The 22,231-nt window shown below is 64.3% G+C and overlaps 3 protein-coding genes across 3 annotated transcripts; 2 read left to right on the forward strand and 1 right to left on the reverse strand.

The window, feature by feature from the left end:
* Positions 1-163: 163 nt before the first annotated feature.
* Positions 164-10,150, forward strand: CHLRE_17g723300v5 (uncharacterized protein). The gene is made up of 7 exons (XM_001697082.2): positions 164-654; positions 1,088-1,297; positions 1,428-1,586; positions 1,826-1,982; positions 2,197-2,292; positions 2,456-2,712; positions 2,911-10,150. Exons 1-7 carry the CDS (start codon positions 595-597, stop codon positions 9,112-9,114), a joined length of 7,143 nt encoding a protein of 2,380 aa, XP_001697134.2. The 5' UTR covers positions 164-594; the 3' UTR covers positions 9,115-10,150.
* Positions 10,133-15,371, reverse strand: CHLRE_17g723350v5 (uncharacterized protein). The gene is made up of 10 exons (XM_001697170.2): positions 14,907-15,371; positions 14,587-14,655; positions 14,097-14,391; positions 13,623-13,889; positions 13,180-13,411; positions 12,574-12,953; positions 12,148-12,342; positions 11,846-11,972; positions 11,490-11,704; positions 10,133-11,311 (listed from the first exon to the last, which is right to left on the reverse strand). The coding sequence occupies exons 1-10, from the start codon at positions 15,101-15,103 to the stop codon at positions 10,994-10,996; spliced, it is 2,295 nt and encodes a 764-aa protein (XP_001697222.1). The 5' UTR covers positions 15,104-15,371; the 3' UTR covers positions 10,133-10,993.
* Positions 15,372-15,587: 216 nt separating this feature from the next.
* Positions 15,588-19,035, forward strand: CHLRE_17g723400v5 (uncharacterized protein). Its single transcript, XM_001697083.2, has 8 exons — positions 15,588-15,741; positions 16,176-16,264; positions 16,479-16,499; positions 16,635-16,671; positions 16,857-17,011; positions 17,203-17,340; positions 17,550-17,632; positions 17,765-19,035. Exons 1-8 carry the CDS (start codon positions 15,686-15,688, stop codon positions 17,993-17,995), a joined length of 810 nt encoding a protein of 269 aa, XP_001697135.2. The 5' UTR covers positions 15,588-15,685; the 3' UTR covers positions 17,996-19,035.
* The last annotated feature ends 3,196 nt before the right edge of the window (positions 19,036-22,231 follow it).

Here is a 22,231-nt window from a genome sequence, read left to right on the forward strand (position 1 = left end):
TAGCATCGGCTGGGGCGCTCCTGCAGTCCCGCTGTATGAACATCGGCGGAGTGGCGTGCGATCAAGGTGCCTCTGGGTGCCTCGGGCCGCCGCTACACACGCCTTGCCCCCCCCCCCCACAAGACACGCAATAGTCTACGCTCACTCCCTCTGATAGTCTGGCCCTTCCTCAACCAGGTCATTCAAATGTCCTGCTGAGGCGAAGCTAATTCCTACTACTAAAGCAAGCGTCGGAAATCCCGCTTTTGAAACACGCTGGGAAACAAGGCTCGTTTGTACTGCCAAAAGGGGCGAGCTCGACATTCACGCACCTAACCTCAAGCTGTGGCGCCTCTAATACATTGCTCGTGTGATACTAACGGTCCCAGGTGGACCTGGACGTAGAATACAGACGGTGTCAAGAGGGCGCCAGGCCTTGTATTGCTCGCTTGCTCGCCATAGTTTCCATTTGATAAAGCATCACTTCTGCTTCCACGGGTTCATGATGCGGCGACAGCAGAGTCTGCAGTTGTTGTTCATGTCCAACCGGCGGTGTGTCCAGGCGGTCCGCTGAAAGGACGCTGATAGACAGCGCGGAAGGAGCTCCAAGGAGCTATGGCTGAGGCTCTTCAAGCGGAGCGGCAGGATGGCGAGCAGTCAAGCGCTGGGCTTGAGGTGGGCCATTTGCAAATGCAAAGCACTGCAACCGTCATTTGGGGCCTTTGAGAACCGCCATAGCTTCTCTGAAGACCCCCAGTCTGCGGTGCGCGTCGACTTGAATGGACTACGCGACCAATAAAGCTTCAGCTTCCGCCGCGCACACCAACTTACGACTTCTGTGCCAGTTTAGCGGTGATGGGCTAGCGGGGATACCATTCCAGACGAGACCGGTGGCGGGCGGGCGCATGTCGGGGATGCCGCGCTTCATGTGTACTCGTGCTGCTGTCCTGACCTCGACGTCATGCCGTAAGCGCCTGCACCTACGTGTGATGAAACGGGGTGGCCTCGAGTCCCGGCGGTTTCGGGGTGCAGCGGTGCGTAGGCGGGGCGTTCTGACCGACGTGCCGCCCGCTGCTGCCCACTCCATTCGTCGTCTGTGTCCTGCCAGAACTTCACCTACCTCGCGACGGTGGGCGAGGGTGCCTATGCGGTGGTGTACCAGTGCGAGGACAACCGGGCGCCGGGGCGGCAGGTGGCCGTCAAAATGTTCAAGAGCGCGCACGAGCACGCAAAGGTCATGGCGTTAGCGGTGCGCGAGATCCGGCTGCTGCGCTCCGTGGCACACCCCAACATCATCAACCTGCTCGACGCCTTCACGGTGCGTCCCACGCTGCCAGCTTTGCCGTGACACCTTTGAGGAAGAACGAGGGGGCCCAGAGCGCAGTTGTATGCCACGCACCTGAACGTGCCAACATGCTTCCATTGCACCGCACTCCCTCCGGCCACAGACCAGCAGCGGGCGGGTGTACATGGTGTTCCCGTTCTGCGGCCGCTCCGCCCACCGCATCCTGCGCGACTGGCCGGGCGGTGGGGGCCTGCCGCCCGTGCGCATCAAGCAGCTGGCCTGGCAGGTGCTGCAGGCGCTGTCGTACCTGCACAGCCGCAAGGTGCGTGGGCGCGTGTGGAGTACGGTAGTTGTTGCACAACGGAAAGGTAACATGGCCCGCCCATGACGCGCCGGGGCCTCTCGCCTAGGTTTGGCCGAGGTTTGGCCGGGAGTGCACCCGTAGGGGGCGCGTTTGTGTGTGTGTGTGGGGGGGGGCACAGGGGCTTGGCTGGGCGGGAGGGAGCGACGGCAAGGTGTTCCGTAGGGACTGACGTCCGTACGTCCTCCTCACCTGGCTAGGTCGTGCACCGCGACGTCAAACCCGCCAACATCCTGGTGGATGAGGATGGCCTGGTGCGGCTGATTGACTTCGGCTTTGCGCGCAAGACGCGGTGCGGCCCCTTCGAGGCGGAGCAGCTGAGCAGCTACGTGTTCACGCGCTGGTATCGCGCGCCGGGTGAGGCAGGGCACACACCAACTGGACCTGGGTGTGGAACGATGAGGTTGCATCCATGGTGCAAGCACCACAGTGGCCTACATGCATACGTTCACATGCAGCGATGGGGGACAGGAGGTCATTGCGCCCAGCTCTGCAACTCTGCATACCTATACCGCATGCCGCCCGCTTCCTATATTTTTGCCCCACTCCTTGTATGCATTTGCTTGTGCAGAGGTGCTGGTGGGTGACGTGTACGGCCCGGCCGCCGACATCTGGTCGCTGGGCTGCACGCTGGCGGAGCTGGCGTCCGGCATGCCGCTGTTTACGGGTACGCTCAGGGAGCGAGGGAGCGAGCAAGCGGATGCATGCGGACTGTGGCGTTGAGGGAATGGGCTCGCGCAGACCGGGCTAAGGGTTTGCCCCTCGCCCCGCATCGCCTCGACACCAGAAACCCCATCTGACCCCGCCCCACGTCACGTGTTCCATCACAGGCCGCTCCACAGTGGACCAGCTGTACCTAGTCATGCGCTGCTTCGGCTCGCTGGCGCCCGACCAGGCCGCACGCCTGGAAGAGGACCAGCGCCTGGCGCCGCTGAGGCAGGCGGCGGCGGCGCCCGGCGGGCTGCCGCGCGGCCGCACGCTGCGGCAGCGGCTGCCGCCGGGGCTGAGCGCGGGCGTGGTGGAGCTGATTGAGGCGTGCCTGCAGCCCGACCCCCGCGTGCGGCCCACCGCGGATGAGCTGCTGCAGGTGTGCCAGCCGTGCAGGGGTGTGGGGCGTGGAGGAGGCGGACGGGCGTGTGTAGATTGGAAGGCGTGATGGGGGCGACACGTAGAAGCGAAGCGGGAAACGCCGTGAAGCATGGTCCGCAATCCTGCCGTGCGAAAGCTTATGGCTGCATTTGTTGCCCCTCTGTCATTTCCGTGCTGTTCTGTCCCAATCCTACAGCTGCCGTGGACGTGGGGCGTCACAAAGGGAATGATGGGCACGCCACTGGGCCGCCAGCTGGGACTTGAACCCAGCTGGGGGGCTTCCGGGGCAGCGCCCGCCGCAGAGACGGCGGCGGGGGTGGCGGCAGGCGCGGGGTTGGGGCCAAGCTCAACGGCCGGGTCGGGAGCCGCATCCATAGACGGGAGGTTGGGCGCAGCGCAGGTCGTGGCCGCAGCTGCGGCGGGTTTCCCAGCCAGCCGCTTGGGTGCCCCGGCTGCCTCACGCGCACAGCAGGCGCCGGCTCAGGAGTTGGGGCTGGGCCAGAAGACGGCACCTGCGCAAGGCATGCCAAACGGTGCTTCTCCTGCCACACCAGCAGCAGCCGCAGCGAACGGTGACCAGGCACTGGCTACAGGCCCAGGGGCACACCTCCCGCCGTCCAGTGGTGCCGGGGCAGCTACCGTGGAGGGTGGCAGCGCTAGCAGCACGCCAGGCCGCGAGATGCAGCGGCGCGGCTCTAAGCGCCAGCGTGTGGACGCGGCCAGAGGCGGACAGGAGGAACCGACGGCACGAGGGGTTCTTGACCAGGAGGAAACGGGGCGGGACGGCGCAGCGGGCTCGGGCAGGCAGCAGGCCTGGAGGGGGGCGCAGGAGTTCGGCAACGGTGCCGGCTCCGAGCCGGGGCCAGCGGCGGAGGTAGCTGCGAAGCAGGAGCAGGTGGTGCATGCAGTCGCCACGCTGACCGCACACCACACAAGCTTGGACGTGAATGCAGAAGAGGGAGACAGCGAGGCCGCGACGGCCAAGGCCGTTGCATCCAACAAGGGCGACGACGGGGCTAGAGCAGACCGTGCAGGAGCGGGGGGGCCCGGGCACCAGGGGCAGGACGCGCAGGTAGCGGCGGCATGCCGGGACCTAGTGGACGCGGTGGACGACGAGCAGCCCCCGGCGCAGGTGCAGATGCAAGACGGCGGCGCGGGAGCGGCTGCAGAAGCCGCCGCGCTGCGGCTGCAGCTGATGCAGCGGCACTCCCGCTCACATCTGCAGGTGTTTGGCGGGCCGGGTGACCTACTGGAGGAGGCGGCAGCAGCTGCTATCGCCGCCGGCCTTACGCAGCCGTCATCGCAGCCGCGTCCGCGCCCGCCGTCGTTGAATAGCAGGGACAGCGGCGCCGAGGACGGCAGCGGCTCCGACAGCGGCGCTGGTAGCAGCTACAACGGCTGCGGCGGGGAGCTGATGCTAGGCAGCACCGGAGGCGCCGGTACCGGAGGCGGCGGCGGCGCCATGCTGCTGCCGCCTCTGTCCAGTGCCTCCACCAGCATAGCCTCGCGCGTCATCGACAGCACCGTCGCCTCCGTCAACGCCGCGGAGTGGGTGGTGGATGCCACGGAGGCAGGCGGCCGCGCGCAGTCACCGGCGCACCACCGTCGGGAAATGGGGGCCAGCGGCGGGGGCGCGGGTGCAGGCGCGGCTGGCGCCAGCGGTGCGGGCGGCTCGGGGTCAGGGCTGGGGCAGCGGTTGCTGCAACTGCCGCGGCAGGGCTCGGTGCAGGGCCTCAAGTCCCTGCCTCATGGCAGCGCACCGTCGTCTGTGGCAGCGGCCATGTGGGCGGCCAAGTCCGGGGGCGGCGGCGGGCCGCATGGCGGCAGCAAGGAAGCGGCGTCCATGGTGTCTGGCGAGGCGTCTGCAGCGGCACACCCGACACACGGCAAGTCGTTGCTGGGCCCGGGCGGGAGCCCGCGGGCTGCTGCGACTGCTGCGACGGCCGCGGCTAGGGCGGGTAAGACAGCCGGTGGAGAGGCGTACGGGGCGGCGGACTGCCCGGCGACGGGTGCGGCCACGGCTGCGGCGGGCGTGGCAACGGCTGCGGCGGGTGCGGCAACGGCTGCGGCTGAGGGCTCCAGCGGCTGGCTGCAGGTGCAGCAGCCACAGCAAGGGCTGGCGGACAGCCCTCGCGGCAGCGGCATCATAGAGGCGACCTTCTCTGGGGCGCCCATGCCGCTTGTCCGCCCAGGCGCCCAGGTGGCCGCCGCCATCGCCGCCGCCGCCGCCGCCGCTGCAGCTGCTGGCGGGGCTGAGCGCGTGGAAGCGCCAGCGCTTTCCTCAACTCCTGAGGACCCAGGCTACCCAGCCGCGACTGCTGCTGCGGACGGGGCAGGCGTGGATGCCGGTGCAGGGGGCGAAGAAGGGGATGAGTCAGTGGTGGGGGATGGGGTGGAGCTGGAGCTCGAAGTGCACGCAGTGGATCTGAGGGAAGTAGGCAGCCCGGCGAGCCCCATCCCAGCCAGCTGCAACACGCCGACACTTCCCGCGGCTGTGCCGCTGCTGACCTCACCGCCTTCGCAGCTTTGCAGCTCAGCCGCCAACACGGGCAGCATCACCGCCAGCGCCAACATAGCCGCGGCGGCGGCTGATGCCGCATACGCAGCCGCGTCCGCCAGCCATCTGTCCACGCTGCAGCACATCCGCGTGGCGGACAGCCCACTGCCGCCCTGCGCCCGGACACAAGCGGCGGCTGCACCCGCTGCGGCCGGCAGCATGGCCGCCTCCGCCCCCAGCTCCATGCACTCAGCAGCTGTGGCTGCGGCGGCTGCGGCGGCTGCCCTAGCACCTGTTGCCGCACCTTTCGGCACCAGCCACGCATCCATGCAGCTCCCTCAGCCGCCCCATGTGCCCGGCGCAGCACCTGCCGGCTGCAGCCCAGCCCTGGGCTACAGCCAGCTAGGCCCCGGCTACAGCCCACAGTCCGGCTACGGCTTTCCCACCAGCAACAACAGCTTTCGCAACCGCAGTAGCTACGGCTACGCCTCCAGCCAACAGCACTCCGCCCGCCTCGCGCACCTGCCGCACGGCAGCAGCCTGCTATCGCCGCCTCCGCCGCCGCTGCCCGCCGCCACGCCCACACCGGGCCCCACGGGCACGGGGTTCCTGCTCTCGCCACCGCGCACCGGCGAATCGTACGTCGACACAGGTGACGTGGCGCTGGCATCGCATATGTCCCTGGGCGGCGGCCTGGCGCCGTGCAGCACGGACTTCCATCTGGCAGTTGCGGGCAGCTGGGCCCGCGCCCCGCCATCGCACGCCGGCTACACCACAGCCATGCGCCTGCTGCAAGCGGGGGCTGGCGCCGGCACGAGCACCGGCATCGTGGCCAGCGGCGGACTGGACGGTGGTGCCCCTGCCTGGCCGTCCTCTGGGCACCTGGCGCCAGTCACGGCGCCCCAGGGTGCCGGCGCCGCGGGCGCGGGAGTGAGCGTGTTGTCGCCGCGGTTCGGCCAGCCACCCATGCCGCCGCAGGGTCAGCCAGGCGGCAGGCCGACTCCGCGGCGCATGACGTTCTCGGGCATTGCCGGCGCCGATGAGCGGGACACGGTGGCCATGACGGTGCCGGAAGACGCGCCTTTACCGCCGCCGCTGACGGTACCGGCGGCGCCGGCGGCGCCGTCGTCTGGAGTGCTGTCGCCAGCCGGCCTAGGGACAACATCCTACCACCACCAGCAGCCCCGGCACTACGTGCCACAGCGCACCGGCAAGGCTGCGGTGCGGGCGCTGAAGCATGCCACCTTAGCGGACCGCGATGGCGCCGTAAGCGGCAGCGGTGTCGGGGTGATGCGCGACGCCTCAGGCGGCGGTGATGGCGACGTTGACGCGCCCAGTGCCGCCGTTCGAGCGCGCACTGCGCTGGGCGCGCGAATGCTGCGCCGGCTACGGCAGGTCGCGTCCTCGCGCTGGTCAAACAACGGCGGCGGCAGCCGCACACATGCCGGTGGCAGCGTCACAAGCGAGGCTACCGCGGCCGCGGCCGACGCTGGCGCCGGTGGCCTCGGCGGAATGGGCGCCAGCATTGGCGGCAGCTCTCTCGCCGCGCACGCGCGCACGCCGCAGCCTACCCGCTCCATCCGCCAGGCTACCGACTCGCAGCTACACTTTCCCGCCGCGCCCAGGTCGCAGCCGCTGCCGCCGCTGCCGCCGCCAGCACCGCTGGCCGTGCCGCATGGCCAAGTGGCGCGCGCCGTACCCTCGCCGCGCTTCTTCGCCGGCTTGCAAGGCCTGTTGCGCATCGGCTCTCCACGTGACAGCAACTCCGACATCACCGGCGCCGGCGTGCACGGCCGCGGTAGCTACGGCGGCAACGTCGTGTGGACCGACAACCCCTCCGCCACCGGCCATGATTACGGCACGGACGGCACTGCCGGCGCTGGTGGCAGGCACACCGCAGGCGACCGCAGTACTCCCGGCGAGTACAGCATGGCGGCTCTGGCGGCGGCTGTCGCCGGCGCCGCCTCAACGGGCGGGCTTGCACACCGGCACGTCGTAACGGGCTCGCTGCCGCTGCCAAAGCTACCTGGCGGCACCGCGGCGGCCGTACCGGCCGGCAGTGGCGGCGGCGGGGCGCCGCTCGAGGCCCGCGCCTCGTCGCTGACGCCCACCCGCAGCTCCAGCGTGTTGCGCCGCATGGCGCAGCTGGTCAGCTTTGGCGCCGCTGGGGGCGCCGCTGGGGCCGGGGCCGGTGGTGGTGGTGGTGCTGGTAGTGGTGGTGGTGCTGGTAATGGCGGGGCCGCTGCCGGAATCACCGCCGCTCTGGGCTCCGGCCCGAGCGGCATGCGAGAGGTTGTGAGCTTGTCTGCGGCGGCGACGGCGGCGGCCGTAGCGCAGGCGCGGGCTCAGGCAAATGAGCGTGGAGCCGGGTCATCAGGGCGTCTGGTGTCGGGTACATTGTTGGGCGGCAGCGGGAACGGCTCGGGTGTCTTAGAGCTCAGCCTGCCTGAAGGGCTCAGCCCGAGCGCCTCTACTGAGATCACCTCTCCCGCAGCTCAAGGCCTGATGGCTGCAGGGGCGGTGGCGGCGGCATATGGCTCCGCTTTTTCCCGCCTCAGCCCGCACCAGCAGCAGCAGCAGCAGCAGCAGCATCAGAACGCGGTCCCGCGACAGGGCGCCCTGAGCATTAGCGGTGGCGGCAGTAGCAATAGCCGCCGGGTGCTGCCACTGCCGAAACCGTTGTCGGTGCCGGAGTTGCAGGGTGAGCCCATCGTCGCAGCGGCGGCTGCCGCCGCTACTGCCGGCGCCGCCGCGCCTGACGCACGCTTCAGCGGCGGCTCCACCTCCAGCAGCATCCAATGCGTCAGCGGTGGCGCTGCAGTGGCAACGCCCGGTGGCGGCACAGGTGGCGGCAGTCCGCGGCGTAACTATGCCTCAAGCCCAAGCCTGCCCTCCTCTCCCACACTAGGCAGCGGCGGCGGCGGCCTGTGGGGCCAGCACCAGCACACGCACACGCCGGGCCAGTACCAGCAGCAGTCGCCGCCGAGTCACACGCGATCGCCGTCGCGTCTACAGGTGGCGTCAACCAGCCCGCTGGCTTCGGCCGGGCAGCTGCCCTCACCCGGACAGCTGGCAGTGGCACCCGCCTCGCCCGGCGGCTCGAGCCCGCGCGTTCCTCAAGACGGCGGTGTCGACCTGCACCTGACAACCGGGGGTGCCATGCTGGGGCATGCAGGCAGCGGCCTGGGGGCGGCCGCGCTGCCGGCTGACTCGCGGCCCGCGCCGCGGCTGCTGCAGGCGGCGCGAAGTCCGGCGATGACAGCGCCGTCGAGCGGCACCCAGTTGCACGGGCAACTGTCGCTGGGCGGTGATGCCACGTTCAGCAGCGGCATCCCGCACCTGAGCGGTGGCGGGGCGGCTGCAGGCGGCGACCGCTCCAGCGCCCACGGCATTTCAGGAGGGGCGGCGTCTGTGTCGGACGCCTGCGTCAGCATTGGGCCGGTCGTGATGGCGAGGATGCTGGACGGCATCAGCGCCGCGCCCAGCCAGCAGCAGCTGCAGCAACAACGGCATCAACAGCAGCTGCAAGAAATGCAGGTGCTGGCCGAGGCGGTGGGCGCAGCAGTTGACAGGGCGCTTGCTGGCGTCGCAGAGCCGCACGGGCTCGCTGCGGGCACCGCAGGAGCAGCGCCCTCCACCACCGGGACAGCAGCTGCAGTGGCTGCAGGCGGGACTGCGACTGCGGTTGCACACATGGCGGGGACGGTATCAGAGCAAGAGGTGACCTTGGAGCCGGCGGCGGTGCAGGTGCCATCGGTCGAGCCGGCAGGTCACGTTGCAGGCGGCATGCCGGGGCCTGGGTGCCGGGAACCGGAGGTTGAGGTTGGCGGTGGCGGCGGGAAGAAGGGTAAGAAGGGCGTATTTGGGCGCCTGATGAAAAGCGTGAAAGAGGCTTTCAAGTAAGAACGAGAATGCAACAAGACGAGGCCGCACTGCGGCGCGTCCAAGCACTTGCTTGCACGGGGTCGTGACCGGCGCACTCGCGCTTTCGGTTACAAGGGCGGCCCCGGCGCTGCGGTGATATGATGGCGTCTTCCTCGCAACGCCACCGGGTCCGTGAAGCACTCCTTGCGTCGGCTCGTTGCTCAGCCGTATTCCACATGCCCCGATGTCAGGGATGTGATATATGTATGCTGCACCTAGAATCGCGCGCGTGCCGCTGTTGCATCTTTGACGTTATTCTACAATAAGCGAAGTATCGAACAGCTCTGCACAGCCCAAATAAAGAGTGCGGCTACAGGTGTGCATGGCAGTAGGCGGTTGGTATATGTGAAGGTGGGAGAGCTGGGCGGGGTCCACTGAACTGCGTATGGTTAGTTCCTTACCATAGCTCGTTCGGTGCATTAAACATGCGGCGAGCGGGCTTTGGGGATATGGTGTCGCGGTGTTCGTATGGCCAAAGGCAACACGGTGCGTTTTTCTTAGTTCCCATGCGGCCAGGGAAAATTGTGGCTAGAGGACTCAGAACAACATATTCCATGTGCAAGAAAATTAGACAAGCCTAGTCATGGGTTGATGAAATCACCCTCATGCCTGCAAGGCAAGGTACCAGAAATGTGTGATGGATGACATGAGCTCGAAGGCGCCGCGCGCCATAAAGCACAACGGAAGGTGACTGATAAGTATGCGCGCTGCTGGAATGCAGGGTGACTGTTGTTGTGGGGGATTGTTTGGTCTGTGTGCCACTTGGCATGGCCCTGGTGTGGGTGAGACTGGTGCCTCCCTTGCACAGAAGTTGCAGGGAACTGCACTGGTATCATTAGTCAGGAAGCATGCACGAGACGTATGCAAGATATGTTGTTGGGGGGGGCATAATGGAGGGCGGGGTTGCGGATGTGACAGGGTGAAACACTGCCTGCTCAGTGCTATGGACTGGCATCACTGCCGGCCTTCGGTCTATGCTGCCAGCGTTCAGAGATCAGTGTAACTCCAATTACACGCTTGATAGTCATACATTTGTTTGTTCGTGGGAGTAAGCGAAACGTCACTCAATCTGCTGAAGAAGTGTAGCGGGCTCCTGCAGCAGCCCTTGCCGCTCCTGTACTCACCAGGCGCACTGCCGGGACACGAGCTTGTACGGCGCCACCATCGCTCGCAAGCCGCAACCTTACATACCAACGCAGTTCGATGGGACATGGTAAGGGTCCATGAACTCACTCCCGCCCCCCCCCCCCCACAAATCCTGCAACTTTCGGCTGAGGTGCCGCGCGCTCATCCAGGCGCTCAAAACACCCTGGCACACATGACAATAGGTGTTTATATAAATGCATTCGATGCTAAACAGTGATCGCACAGTACAGTTTAGTGTTGTTGATTAAGGTCATAACCCAGCTAATGTAGAGCCGTCGCCGTGTCATGCCCCCACGCCGCCCGTGTCACATACACATACACACCACAGGCGTGTAGTCCTCACAGGCCTGCTGCCCGTTGCGAGCGGGACCAGGCTGTACCCCTAGCCAAGTAGTTGTGTGAAGCAGCGCCACCGAGCATACTTCTTAGCAGCAAAGGAGCCCTAGATTCGCAACGTGATGTGCACACCACTGGCGTCATGTTATCGAGGATGCTTCATACACGGAAGCATCGAAGCGCTTGCCACTTTGCCAGGTCTTGCAAGGCGCCCTGCATAAGCCAGTCCCACTCTCTTCTTATTCGTACTCGTTCGACAGAAACCCACACCAGGCCCGGAGCCACAAACTGCGCTCAAAATCAGCCCCCACTCTCACTCCCCACACGCACGCGGCCGACATGAGCTGCATGCCACGTGCAATGCTGCAACGCTCCTCTACTGCTGCCGCTGCGAGCCCGTGGTGGTCAGCTGCACGCCCGGTTGCGCGCTTGGGCTGTGGCTGCCGCCGTTGCCGGCCGCGGTGTGGCCCGCCACGGCTGGCACGGCGCCGCCGATGCTGCTGTAGGTGCCGGCGGCGGGGGTGCCGCTCGTGGACTCGGTGACCGAGGTGGGCGGGCTGCTGTCCAGCTGGGAGGAGGGCGCCGGCAGCGCGCCCGGCGTGCGGCGCGAGCCGAAGTGCGGATAGGAGGAGGTGTTGTCCTCCTTGACAGCGTAGCCGCGCTCCGCCATCTGCCGGCTGCAGAAGGTGACGGCCTGCGTGTGTTTGTGTAAGCGCATACGTGGGACAGTCAGGAATGAGGCCAGCAGGGTTGAGTGCAGGGCGGGATTGGGTAGAGCCGCATCCTGGGGCGCTTTAGCGGCGGGGTGCTGCATCTGATACCCTCCAACAGCGCTCTCCCCAAAGTATCATGAGGCGCGGGGCAGCACCCACCTCGTTGACGGTGATGAAGACGTAGTCGCGGCCGATCATGTCGAACAGGCCGCCGCGGCGCATGAGCGCAATGATCTCCTGAGAGGGGTTGGCCAGCACCACCTGGGTACCGTGGCCCGCCAGCGTCTCGACAATCGTCTCCAGCGTGTGCAGGCCGGTTGCATCGATGTGGGTCACAGGCGAGAAGTCCAGGATAACATACTCGAGCGGCACGCCTGTGGCGAGCCGGTGTGGAATGCCGAATCGTATTAGTCACATCGTTCGAGCTTTGCTAGCTGCTTGCACTACTAGCCAATCCAACGTAGCCACCACGTCCGCCGCTCCAACGCACAGCAGATCCCCGCGGCCTCGCTCACCGTGCTCCTGGCTCCAGACGCGGTGCGCGGACGCGAAGCCCTCCAGTCGCTCCTTGATCCACTGGATGTTGGCAAAGTAGATCGGCGCGTCAATGCGGAACACCAGCAGGCCGGGCGCCAGCTGGGCCTGTGGGGCACAAAGAGTGGAGGAAGAGCGAGGAGCGACAGGTTAGCCATGCGCCGCGTGCAGGAGCAAATGCCAGCCATGCCACGTACGGTAACGGTATGGTATCTACGCTTTTGCAGCCTCTAACCGATCCCCAACTCCCGCCGCCCATGTGCTTGCCGGTGCGTTCTCTCACGTTGGGATACTGCTTGATGTTGCGCCAGATGGTGGTGCCGGGGATGCGTCCGACCAGGGCGGTGTTGGGGAAGGCGGACTCGTAGATGACGATCAGGATAGCCAGGCCGATGGCAATGCCCAGACCGATCTCCACACTGATGAACAGCACTCCCAGGAAGGAAGCCATCCACACCAGCCAGTCGAGCTTGTTCACCTGGGATCAATCACATGCAACAGGAGTAGGGTGAGCTACTCATCACATGCAACAGGAGTAGAGTGAGCTCCGTGTGCGACAGCGGCGGCCCACTCGTTGGCGCAACATGCCACACCACACCGCAACACACACACACACACACACACACACAAGCTGCTGGGTACTTCAGCAGCCATGCATCCCACAGCCAATACCACACACAACGAGCTTGGCTAGCTTGCTAGCACCTACCTTCCACAGGTAGATGGCCTGCTCGTACTCCAGCAGGCCCACAATGGAGCTGACGATGATGGCACCCAGCGTGCAGTACGGCAGATGCGCGAACACGGGCGTCAGGAAGATGAGCACGAAGCCCACCACCCAGGCGGTAATGAAGCAGGCCAGGCCGGTCTTGGCGCCCGACTCGTTGTTCACGGCGGAGCGCGAGAAGGAGCCGGTGGTGGTGTAGCAGTTGAAGATGGCGCCAGCGAAGTTGGCGAGGCCAAGACCCACAATCTCCTGGTTGGCGTGCAGCTCGTACTTGTTCTTGCGGGCCAGCGCGCGCGCAATCGAGGTGGACTCCAGCAGGTCCACCAGCATGACCACGATGGCGGTGGGGAACAGCTGGGAGACTGCGGGGGGGCAAGGCAGGCAAGCATGGCGCGTGCATGGTGAGGGTGGCCACTGTGATTGACAAGCTCTGCGTCAGTCAGCTAGCGCAGTGAACATCCGCTTTACCTCGGCTCGCACGACATGACAGACGCATGCTGGCTGCGCGTCTTTCCCTGCGGTCCCAAACTCCCAGCAGGCAGTGGGATTGAAATCTAGCACATGGCAAAACCGCGCACCACTACTCACTCTCGGGCATGGGGAACCACCAGGACACGGTGGGTGCGGGCAGGCCTGCCTTGATGGCGCCAATGATCTTGATGCCCTTGTTCTGGACGTTGCCGACGTAGACCGCGCACAGGCCGATGATGCACACTGTGAGCGGGCCGATGGGGCGCAACCACTTGAAGCGCTTGGAGCGCTTGCCAACCTCCTTGAACAAGACCAGCAGGAAGAGGAACGTTGTGCCCATGATGAATTCCTGCGGAGGGAAATGAAGATGGGGTCTGGGACTAAGCTTCGGCTAAGGCGGCGGGTGGTTGAGGACTGCAGCGCGACGGCCGCGAGCAAGGGGTGGGCAAAGGTAAGGGCATATATTCACACGCCTGCGTGCCATGTTTGCTTGAGAACACGGGCAAGGCTGCGACCCCACCCTGCATCCCCTCCCCACGCGCTCGCGCCCCAGCCTGTACCTGCCACTTCATGTTGTGCATGTTGTCGACGTACGTCTTCGCCTGATCCTGCAGGCGGTCCTGGCGGGGAATGGAAATGCCGAGGATGTACTTGACCTGGCTCAGGCCGATGGTGATGGCGGCACCGGACGTGAAGCCGCCGATCACGGCGTGCGACAGGAAGTTGGTCACGAAGCCCAGGCGGAAGATACCCACGCCCGTGTACAGGCAGGCGACCAGGAAGGCGAGCTGGATCGCGAGCCGGTTGTACTTTTCCTGCACTGCATCCTGTGAGGCGAGGCGATAGATGGGGGTGGAGGCGGCGGGCGTATGGCTCAGGTGCCGCCAGTGATGGAAACGGGTGGCCGAGGAAAGGGCGGGTGGTTGGGTGATTGCGCGCGTTGCCTGCGCTATCTGCTGCCCTTGCCTTGCCTTCCCCCACTCGACGCAAGATACCTCTACTTCTCAGGAGTGCGCAACAGGGGCGGTGCTCACCAGTTCCGGCGATCCGGGGATGTTTGGATTGCTGATGCCGGCGGCCTCGGGCAGGATGTCTTTGAGCTTGGTGCCGAGCAGCAGTGACGTCACGGCCACCGGGCCCACCGCCAGCTGCCGGCTGCTGCCCACCAACGAGTACACGATACAGGGTAGGAAGGCGCCGTACAGGCCGTACACGGAGGGAAGGCCCGCAAGGTTGGCGTACGACAGGCCCTGCGGCACCACCATGAAGCCCACACTGATGCCCGCCACGATATCGTTGAGGAGGTAGGAGCGGCGGTAGGTGCGCAGCCTGCGGAGCGGCGTCGGTAGCGTGGTGGGAGATGAGGCCGGGCGATGTGATGACGAGAGCGGGGGCTAGGTGCGTGGCAGCCCGGGGAGTTCGAGGTAGGTGTACATATGTATCGAGCCGGCCTATCTGACGCAGTAACCCCAGCCGAAACAGAGGCCATTACGCGTTGCCAGCAATGCATGACGCCGCGCTCACCAGCGCACACAGGGGATGAAGAAGGCCAGCCAGTCCACCCAGTTGTAGGTGGCCACACGGTGGTGGTGGCTGCAGAGGTCAGGGGGCGGGGCACAGGAGGTTACGGGTGGTGGAGTCGCCAGCCTAGACCGGAGTGCGATTCGCGCAAGGATGCCAAGGGCCGCGCGTCGCTGCTGCCGAGTGTGCCGCCCCCGGGGTGCCATGCTCCCCCCGTCACCCCCCATATGCTGCTTAGGATGGGACAACCTGCCCCTTACTTTTTTCCATGGCACCCGGTTCCCCCCACCGCTTGCCAGCCCATCAACAATGACTGAACTCACTCCTCTTTAACCTTCTCCCAGGCGCCCTTGACGCTGTCACGTGGGTGATAGCGAGGGTCCTCGGGGAAGGGGAACTCCATGCGCTCCGTCTCATACTTGGAGTCGCCGTAGCCGTTCTGGATCAGTCGTGTTGACGGAGTCGAGTTGAGCGGGGCCGGCACCCCGCCGGTGTCGACGTTGCTTGTGTTGCGCTTCATCGCGAGCCGCCTCTACGAACCCTTGACGTGCGAAGCTGCTAAAGGAGCGCGCCGCCGACCGAGGAGTGGAAGCCCCGGCAACGAATGTATTATTTGGCGGTGGCAAACTGGCAGAAACGGGGCTCGCGCGCAGGTCCCGCTTCGCGACGAAACACTGCTCGACTTTTGTCTTGCGGAGGCCCGTTAGGCAGCGCCGCTGGGTGCAGCGCGTATAGCCGGTGTGGCGGTACCGACCTTTGGTTGAAATAGTTGGAGGGGCACGGGTCAGGACAGTCTCTTCCAATCAGGTAACAAGACTCCAGCAACGGGAAGCCGCATGTATAACGGGGCGTCGAGCACGGTGTGCGACAGGCCATAAGGTTTTGGCCTGGCTCGTTCCAGGCCTGGGGGCCCAAGTCAGTCGTGGACCATCGAAGGCCGGCCGCCTTTATTGTTTGATCTATACAAGTCTTACGTACATTCATATGCAGCGCCAGGCCTTGGAGATTTTACGCGCCGTTCTTTAACTGACTCAGCGATAAACCTACCTCTCCCTGCTCTTGCAAAGCATTCGCTCGGAGGTAGTTCATACCAGCCGCAACTATGCACCGACAACACCTCCTGCTCGCCGGCGCTGTGCTGCTGGCGCTAGCGCCAAGGTCAGCATCGATTTGTTTACTGCCGACTAGCTGCGCTGCTTGTGAACGGGGCGCAGGCGCGACTGTGTTTTTCTTGGAGTTCCAGTGATATAGCTAGCAGTCGCGCGGCTGAAAACATGTCGAACAGATAACCCCGCCGGGCACGCGTGCCGAACTGCCGAACGTGCGTGCGCTCATGCGCTATCCCTGGCGGCTGCTGAGGTCTGGGCGCCTTGCGGCCTTGTTCGTGAACGCAGCTTCGGCGCTTGGCCTGCGGTAGTTCACGCCTCTGCATCAAGCTAATTTCTCGCCGCCATACACAAATCATAATTTGGCTAGGAGCACGTTCCACGGCCTCAGCGGCGGGTCCTTGCCGCTTGCATCCACTGCCCTCGTCCCCAGCAGTTGGTAACGAGTAACCCGACCCGGCTCCACTTGCCTTCATGTATGCGCAGCGCCTTGGCTGCTGGCAAATATGCGCTGAACCGCACCGTGGAGTCCACCCTGGCTGTGGCCCACGTGCAGAACGGCACAAACTGCACATGTGAGTGTCACGGCGGCGGCTGGCACGCACTGACGGGCTTTCCTTGCAACGCTAGCTGCAACACCATGGGGATCGGCGTTGACACAGGACCACATGATGCCCGAGAACCGTGCACTTGGTTGGGATGTCTTCTCCAGTCCTTGACTTAAAAATGTGTGCCTGCTGCTGGTTTGCTTTCTGCTGCCGCTTCCACGCTACTGCTGGCTGCGTCCAGACCCGGGCATTTGCTATCCAAGTAAGCGTGCATGGTGGGGATGGGGGACTACTTCGTCGTGCAGTTGTAATCAACCCTGACCAGACTGCTTCGATTGCTGCATTGACTGCGGCATCGTGCCTAACGTTGTGTTGCCCTCATGCCTTATCTGTACAGCAAACGTGACCGTGCCAGCTTTTAGCTTCTGGTACTGGTGAGTCGGCTGCATCTCACATGGGGGGCCATTGTTAGAAGATGGATGTCTTGCGGGTCGAGGCCTAGGAAACCACGCTGGATCCTGAAACTTTGACACGGCCACACTTTCGAATGTCGCGAGCAGAGCTATTCCAGAGTTGCGAACCCTTAGTAACAACTGTTTTATCGCCATCTCGATCGCAGGTGCGGCTTCTACTCGACGCACCGCAGCAACTACTACGTCAGGTCGGTATCGAACAGCAGTAACTTCACAGGGCAGTGGCTGTACCGCAAGAATGTTATCCAGAGCTGCGTCATCCCCGGCCTCAACACATTCGAGAATTGCCCCACGCTGCCCGGTGAGCAAGGCGATAGGACACGTGGATGCGCCGCGTCTGCTGATACTCCATCAACAGCGCAGTGCATCTCGTGGCACGTAACCCGGCACACTGTGCCGGCTCTGCCACAAAGCAACGTACGCATCTTCCCTCCTCCATTCGTCTAATCAAGAAAACAGCTGACGTGCGTGCTTACCTTTACTCTGCCACAGAGTCCGCCTGCTCCAAGGCTCGCACCTGCACCGTGCGCACCTTCGGCCTGGTGTTTGAAGATGAAATCTGCCTTGTGATCGTGAACAACCGTAGCTCCAACATGGTCGCCACGATCCAGTACAACAACCACTTTGACAGTGAGTTGTGCGCTTTCAGGACTGTGCCTTGCTTGGTTGCGTCCGCCTCTGATGCATGCGTGTGCCCCACTACTATGCGTTGCGTACGCCTTTGATGTTGACATCTTCTGGGCAGTTTGGAGTGTGGATAGCTGTATCCATACGTTTGCGCAGAGTGTGTGCCAACTGATCCTGTGCCAACTGATCTTGTTGATATTGTTGTGGTGCAGGGCCACGCTACTACGGCACCGTGTTCGTTATCCTCTTCTGCGTCGTCGGTTTCAGCCTGGTGCTTGTCAAGCTAGGCTACGACGTAAGTTGACTGCGCACACACGTGGAAACTAGCGCGGAACCCGTCAATCCTTCTGTTTTACTGCAAACGAACAACAGCAGCCCCATATTGACCCACCTGCCCCTTTTGCCTGCCTTGCCCGTCCCCGAGCAGTTCTACATCGGCTGCACGTCACCCATCAGCAAGCACCACGAGCCAGTACGCATCATCCGCGCCAACACGAAGGGCGCTGATGGTCTGCATGAGGAGCTGCTTGATCGTGATGAGGCCGACGGCGATGAGCGCAGTGCCGCGACTGGGGGCCACTGGGGCCGCCGGTTGGTGAACTTCATGCGCTGCAACCGGGATCCCCCGGCGCCCGTAGACCCCGCGCACCAGGCGTAAATGGCTGGATACCTGAGTGGGGTACCTGGTTAGATTGCTTGCAGAGTGCGTGTCGCTACCTGTGCTTGGGAGGTAGCGCCCCGCAGAGCATGGGGATGGGTGGTACTTGGTGGGTCCGAGGGCGTTGGCTGGTTCATGGCCTGTCATAAGGTGCTCCCATTACGCAGCTTGGTGTATTGCTGTATGGTCAGGAGGCAAAAGAAATCAACTTGGCGGGTTGTAAGGCGGCGCGGGCCCATGCGGAGTAAGGGCAGGATGGGCTGCGCTGACGGTGTCGTCTTCTATGTCGACATGGACTCGAATGACTACTTCGGACGAGGACGCGCAGCTATGGGGCTTGACCTTGTTGTCCAGGCTACGGCGCTTGACTGTGGGGCTTATACCCAGGTTGTTGGACTCATCATACACTACTATTGTGAAGCGTGACACCTCGTTGGGCATTGTACGTGACTGGGTACGGACGGTCGTGCATGGGCGGTGGGATGCCATTGGCTCCGCATCATCCTCATCATGCATGGATAGCTTCGGCCTGCAGGCAACGCTGTAGATTTGCGTGTGTAAGATGTGCTGTTCCTTGCAGCTCATCAAGTAATAATGCGGCTAAACGGATAGCAGTTGGCTAGGGAACGCGTGATTGAAGCCGTGCGGTCCCACGGGGGGAATGGGGGATACGTCCATTTATGCACTGCTGTCGGGTGAGTGGCCTCGAAGGAGGGTCTGTGATGAGCGGCCTCGCCGGGCGTTCTTCAGGCTGAAAGGATTGCTGGGGATTGAGAAACGTAAGTAAAGAGCGTGCGAGCGAGTTGAATGGCTGGGGCCTTGTGCTTAGCGGCGGCTATAGGTAGGGCTCCACCTGCTGCAAGCATGTATGGGAGACCTGGAGAAAGAGACGACATGGTTGCAGCGCATGTCAAAGACACGCAAGGTGGCTCTCCCTCTCCAGGGAAAAGTGGGCTGCGCAGTGCTCGTATCTTAAGAAGGCAGGCGCGGCGCCAGTGACAGATTCCCGAAAACAGGCATCTTTGATTTTCAGAAACCCGCTGCCGCCGCATCTTTCATCCCCAAAATTTTTCCGGGGGCTCCGCCCCCAACCTATGCGCGATTCGTGTCAGGCCAGGGGTGTGTCAAGCTTGCCCTGTTGTAGCGTGCCACATGCGGCTGCAGTTGCCCCCAGCCCACGTTTCGGCTCCGGCACAGCAAAATATTCCGCCGCACGGCATGCACCATCGTTACAGCGTGCGGGGTGAGGTTGCTGTTGCCCCCAGCCCACGTCCTGGCTCTGGCACAGCGTGGTGTGCCCCCATGGTGCCAGCCGGACACGGCCGTAGGTTATCCTGGGGAACCTCAGTCACCCTTGCCTTAGGCCCGATAACGTCCTCTTGCTCCAACTTACTCCTGGCCTGTTGAAAGCCGCCAAAAAGGCCCCGGCTGTGGCGGCCTTCCTCGACTTTTACAAGGCGTATGATACGGTGGACCGCTCTTTTCTGCTCGCGTGTCTGGAGCGCATGGGCGTGGGGGCGGGCTTTCTTACGTGGGTGTCCCGCCTGTTAACTGATACACGTGGGGCGGCGTTGGTGAATGGACGTGTGTCAGGATGGGTGCCGTTGATGGCGGGCGTGCGGCAGGGCTGCCCGTTGGCTCCGTTGCTCTACCTCGCTGTGGCACAAGCCCTTCTGTCATGGCTACGCAGCCGGGGGCATGGTGTGCTCGCTAACCTTGCGTCGGTGCTGGCGTCCCAGTATGCGGATGATTGCACGCCGTTTCTGGAGGGGTTTCAGGCGGTGCCGGGGTTCCTGGCGGACATGGATGTGTTTCGGCGGGCGTCTGGACAACGGTTAAATATGACTAAAGTTGAACTGATGGTGATGGGGACGGTCGGCGGTGCTGGCGCCCTGCCGGCCGGCATGGCTGGCCCGCCCCTGCCCCCTGGCTGGCGTGTGGTGCCGGCGGCCAAGTCACTAGGGGTGCATTACGGGGATTGGGGCGCATGCTCCCCACCAGTTACGTTTGAGGCCGTGATGGGGGTGCTGAGCAAAATCGCGCGCATGCCCGTGTCCATGTTTGGTCGGGCGGCCGCGGCGTCGGCTTATGCTTTGGGCAAGGTCCTGTATCATTTGGAATTTGCGGGTCTTCCCCAACTGTACGTTGTGGACCGGCTGCTAGCCAGGGTGGCGGCGGTGGTGGATCGGCGACTGTCGCCGGCCCAGTTTGATGCCAGCCCACATGCACGCCCGGTTGGCCTCTCCATTGACCTTATGCAACTGCCTCCGGCGGTGGGGGGGGCGGGCCTGTTGCCGCTGGTGCCGCATGTGAAAGCGCGGCAAGCCGGTCTCGCGGTCCGGTGTGTGTTGGGTGTGTGTGGTCTGCTGCCGTACGTGCCCCCGTGGACCCGGGTCGCGGCGGCGTGGCTGCGCCAGGTGCACCCGGCGGCAACGCCCCTGCGTTTCTTGGTGCGGGGGGCCGCGGACCGTGTGCTGAATAAGCCGCTCACCCCGGCGGGCAAGCCGTTTGCGCGCCTGCTGAAAGCCATGACTGCATTGCCCGCGGTGACTCTTGTGGCGCCGCCCGAGCCGGGCGCGTGGGTGAGTCATGTGCCGTTGTGGGCTAACCCGGCGCTGTGTGTGGACGGCCGCACGTGGGACTTGGCTTTCGCGGATTTGTTCGCTCTGCCGGGACTGGCGTGTGTGGGCCAGCTGGTTGCAGCGCATGACGGCCTGAACGAACTGCGGCAGGCATTGACAAGCCCTTGGGCGGAGGGCTCCCGGTCTGGTGAAGCGTGTGCGGATATGTATGTGACTGCTGTGTGGAGGCGGGTGCTGCACTGGAGCACGCGGGCACGCCTGCCGTCGCCCCTGCCGGGGCCGGCGTCGCCTCAAGAGGCGGCCGACCGGTTTGCGGCGGCGGTGGCCCTTCTTCCCGCTGGCTGGGCTGCCGCCGCGCGTGCGGCCCAGCTGGCTCGGGGGCCTGCCGCCGCGCTGCCGCTCCCGGTGGCCGACGTCGTGAGTGCTACGGCGGAGTCGGTGCAACGGGTGGTGCGGGGACTTGGATGGTTGCAGTGCGGGGGGCCGCCCATCCTGCTCACTGCCTACACGGTGAAGGCGGGGACCGTGCTACAAATGGCTCCACAGTTAGCCGCCCTGAAGGCTAAGCATTTGCAGTATGTGTGCGATGCGGGTGTGTCGGGGGTGGGGGCTGCCCTGGCGGCGGGGGCCTTCGTGTGCACCTTGGCCCGCTTGTGGTCGCTGAAATGGGAGAATCATCATAAGGAAGCACTGTGGCGTGTGGCCGCCAACGCTTGCTGGGCGTTTCCACGGCATGCTAGCGAGCGGGCGCGAGGCGTTACTGTTGACCCGTGTTGGGCGTGTGGGGTGGACATGCAGGATGGGGACCGGCGTCATTGGTTTTGGGACTGCACTGTTGCGCTGTCACTGCGGGAAAGTATGGGGATGGCTATGGGTTTCCTGCCGGAGGAGGCTCTAAGTGCCTTCTCTCGTGAGGAGTTGTGGTTAGTGCGCCCGCCTGCGGGGCTTGCGCCACCTGTGTGGGATGTGGTGTGTCTCGCTGCTATGTCTGCCCTGGACTTTGGTCGGCAGCGTGTGGTTATGGCCGGGTTGGCGGCGCGAGCGAAGCTGCCGTCGGCCCGGGTGCTGAGCATTGGACTTGCCGTCGTAGCTGACTTCTGGGGTCGTCTCCAGACGTTTGTGACTTTGGGTGTCAGGCCAAAGGGTTGGGACGCTGTGCCGTTTGCGCATCCCTTCATATCTCGGGCTGTTGGTGACGGCATGGTTTTGCGCTTGCCGTATGACGCTGATTCCCCGCCCCCCTCGCCGTGAGAGGTTGTGCGTGGTTGGTGGCTATGTGTGTGGGCAGGATGCACGTGTGGGCGACCGTTCTAGTACCTGGACGCTTGCGCCCTGGTTAGTGCGTGCGCTGTGCGTGTGTCCTGCGGCCTAGACGTTTCCCGGCACTCCTGTGCCTAGGCTTGTGGCGTTGAGGCACAGCGGTGGGGCTCTGGCGGGTTGAGGCTTGGCTAGGACTCACTGTGCGCGGAGTCACACGGACTTTGCCCGCGGGAGGGTTTGCAGCAAAGTCGGGGTTGGGCCCTGATAGCATGTGATGGCTCGGCGTCTTCGGGAGCTGGGACTGTCCCCTCTGTAACATCCGCATCCTTAGGCCCGGCGAAGTGACAGAAACGCCCCAAAATGTCTTCTGCGATTCTCAGAAAGACCCCCCAAA

This window comes from Chlamydomonas reinhardtii, chromosome 17 (genome assembly GCF_000002595.2).
Source record: "Chlamydomonas reinhardtii strain CC-503 cw92 mt+ chromosome 17, whole genome shotgun sequence".
Classification (NCBI taxonomy): Eukaryota; Viridiplantae; Chlorophyta; class Chlorophyceae; order Chlamydomonadales; family Chlamydomonadaceae; genus Chlamydomonas; species Chlamydomonas reinhardtii.

What these genes read in the sequence shown, in the direction of transcription:
- CHLRE_17g723400v5 (XM_001697083.2), top strand. Translation starts at nt 15,686, where the DNA reads ATGCACCGACAACACCTCCTGCTCGCCGGCGCTGTGCTGCTGGCGCTA. An exon ending in CTGCTGGCGCTAGCGCCAAG is followed by an intron (nt 15,742 to 16,175) that starts GTCAGCATCGAT and finishes ATGTATGCGCAG; the next exon opens with CGCCTTGGCTGCTGGCAAAT. An exon ending in TTGTCAAGCTAGGCTACGAC is followed by an intron (nt 17,633 to 17,764) that starts GTAAGTTGACTG and finishes GTCCCCGAGCAG; the next exon opens with TTCTACATCGGCTGCACGTC.
- CHLRE_17g723300v5 (XM_001697082.2), top strand. Translation starts at nt 595, where the DNA reads ATGGCTGAGGCTCTTCAAGCGGAGCGGCAGGATGGCGAGCAGTCAAGC. An exon ending in CGTACCTGCACAGCCGCAAG is followed by an intron (nt 1,587 to 1,825) that starts GTGCGTGGGCGC and finishes TCACCTGGCTAG; the next exon opens with GTCGTGCACCGCGACGTCAA. An exon ending in GCGCTGGTATCGCGCGCCGG is followed by an intron (nt 1,983 to 2,196) that starts GTGAGGCAGGGC and finishes TTGCTTGTGCAG; the next exon opens with AGGTGCTGGTGGGTGACGTG.
- CHLRE_17g723350v5 (XM_001697170.2), bottom strand. Translation starts at nt 15,103, where the DNA reads ATGAAGCGCAACACAAGCAACGTCGACACCGGCGGGGTGCCGGCCCCG. An exon ending in TTCATCCCCTGTGTGCGCTG is followed by an intron (nt 14,392 to 14,586) that starts GTGAGCGCGGCG and finishes GCCGCTCCGCAG; the next exon opens with GCTGCGCACCTACCGCCGCT. An exon ending in TGCACAACATGAAGTGGCAG is followed by an intron (nt 13,412 to 13,622) that starts GTACAGGCTGGG and finishes TTCCCTCCGCAG; the next exon opens with GAATTCATCATGGGCACAAC.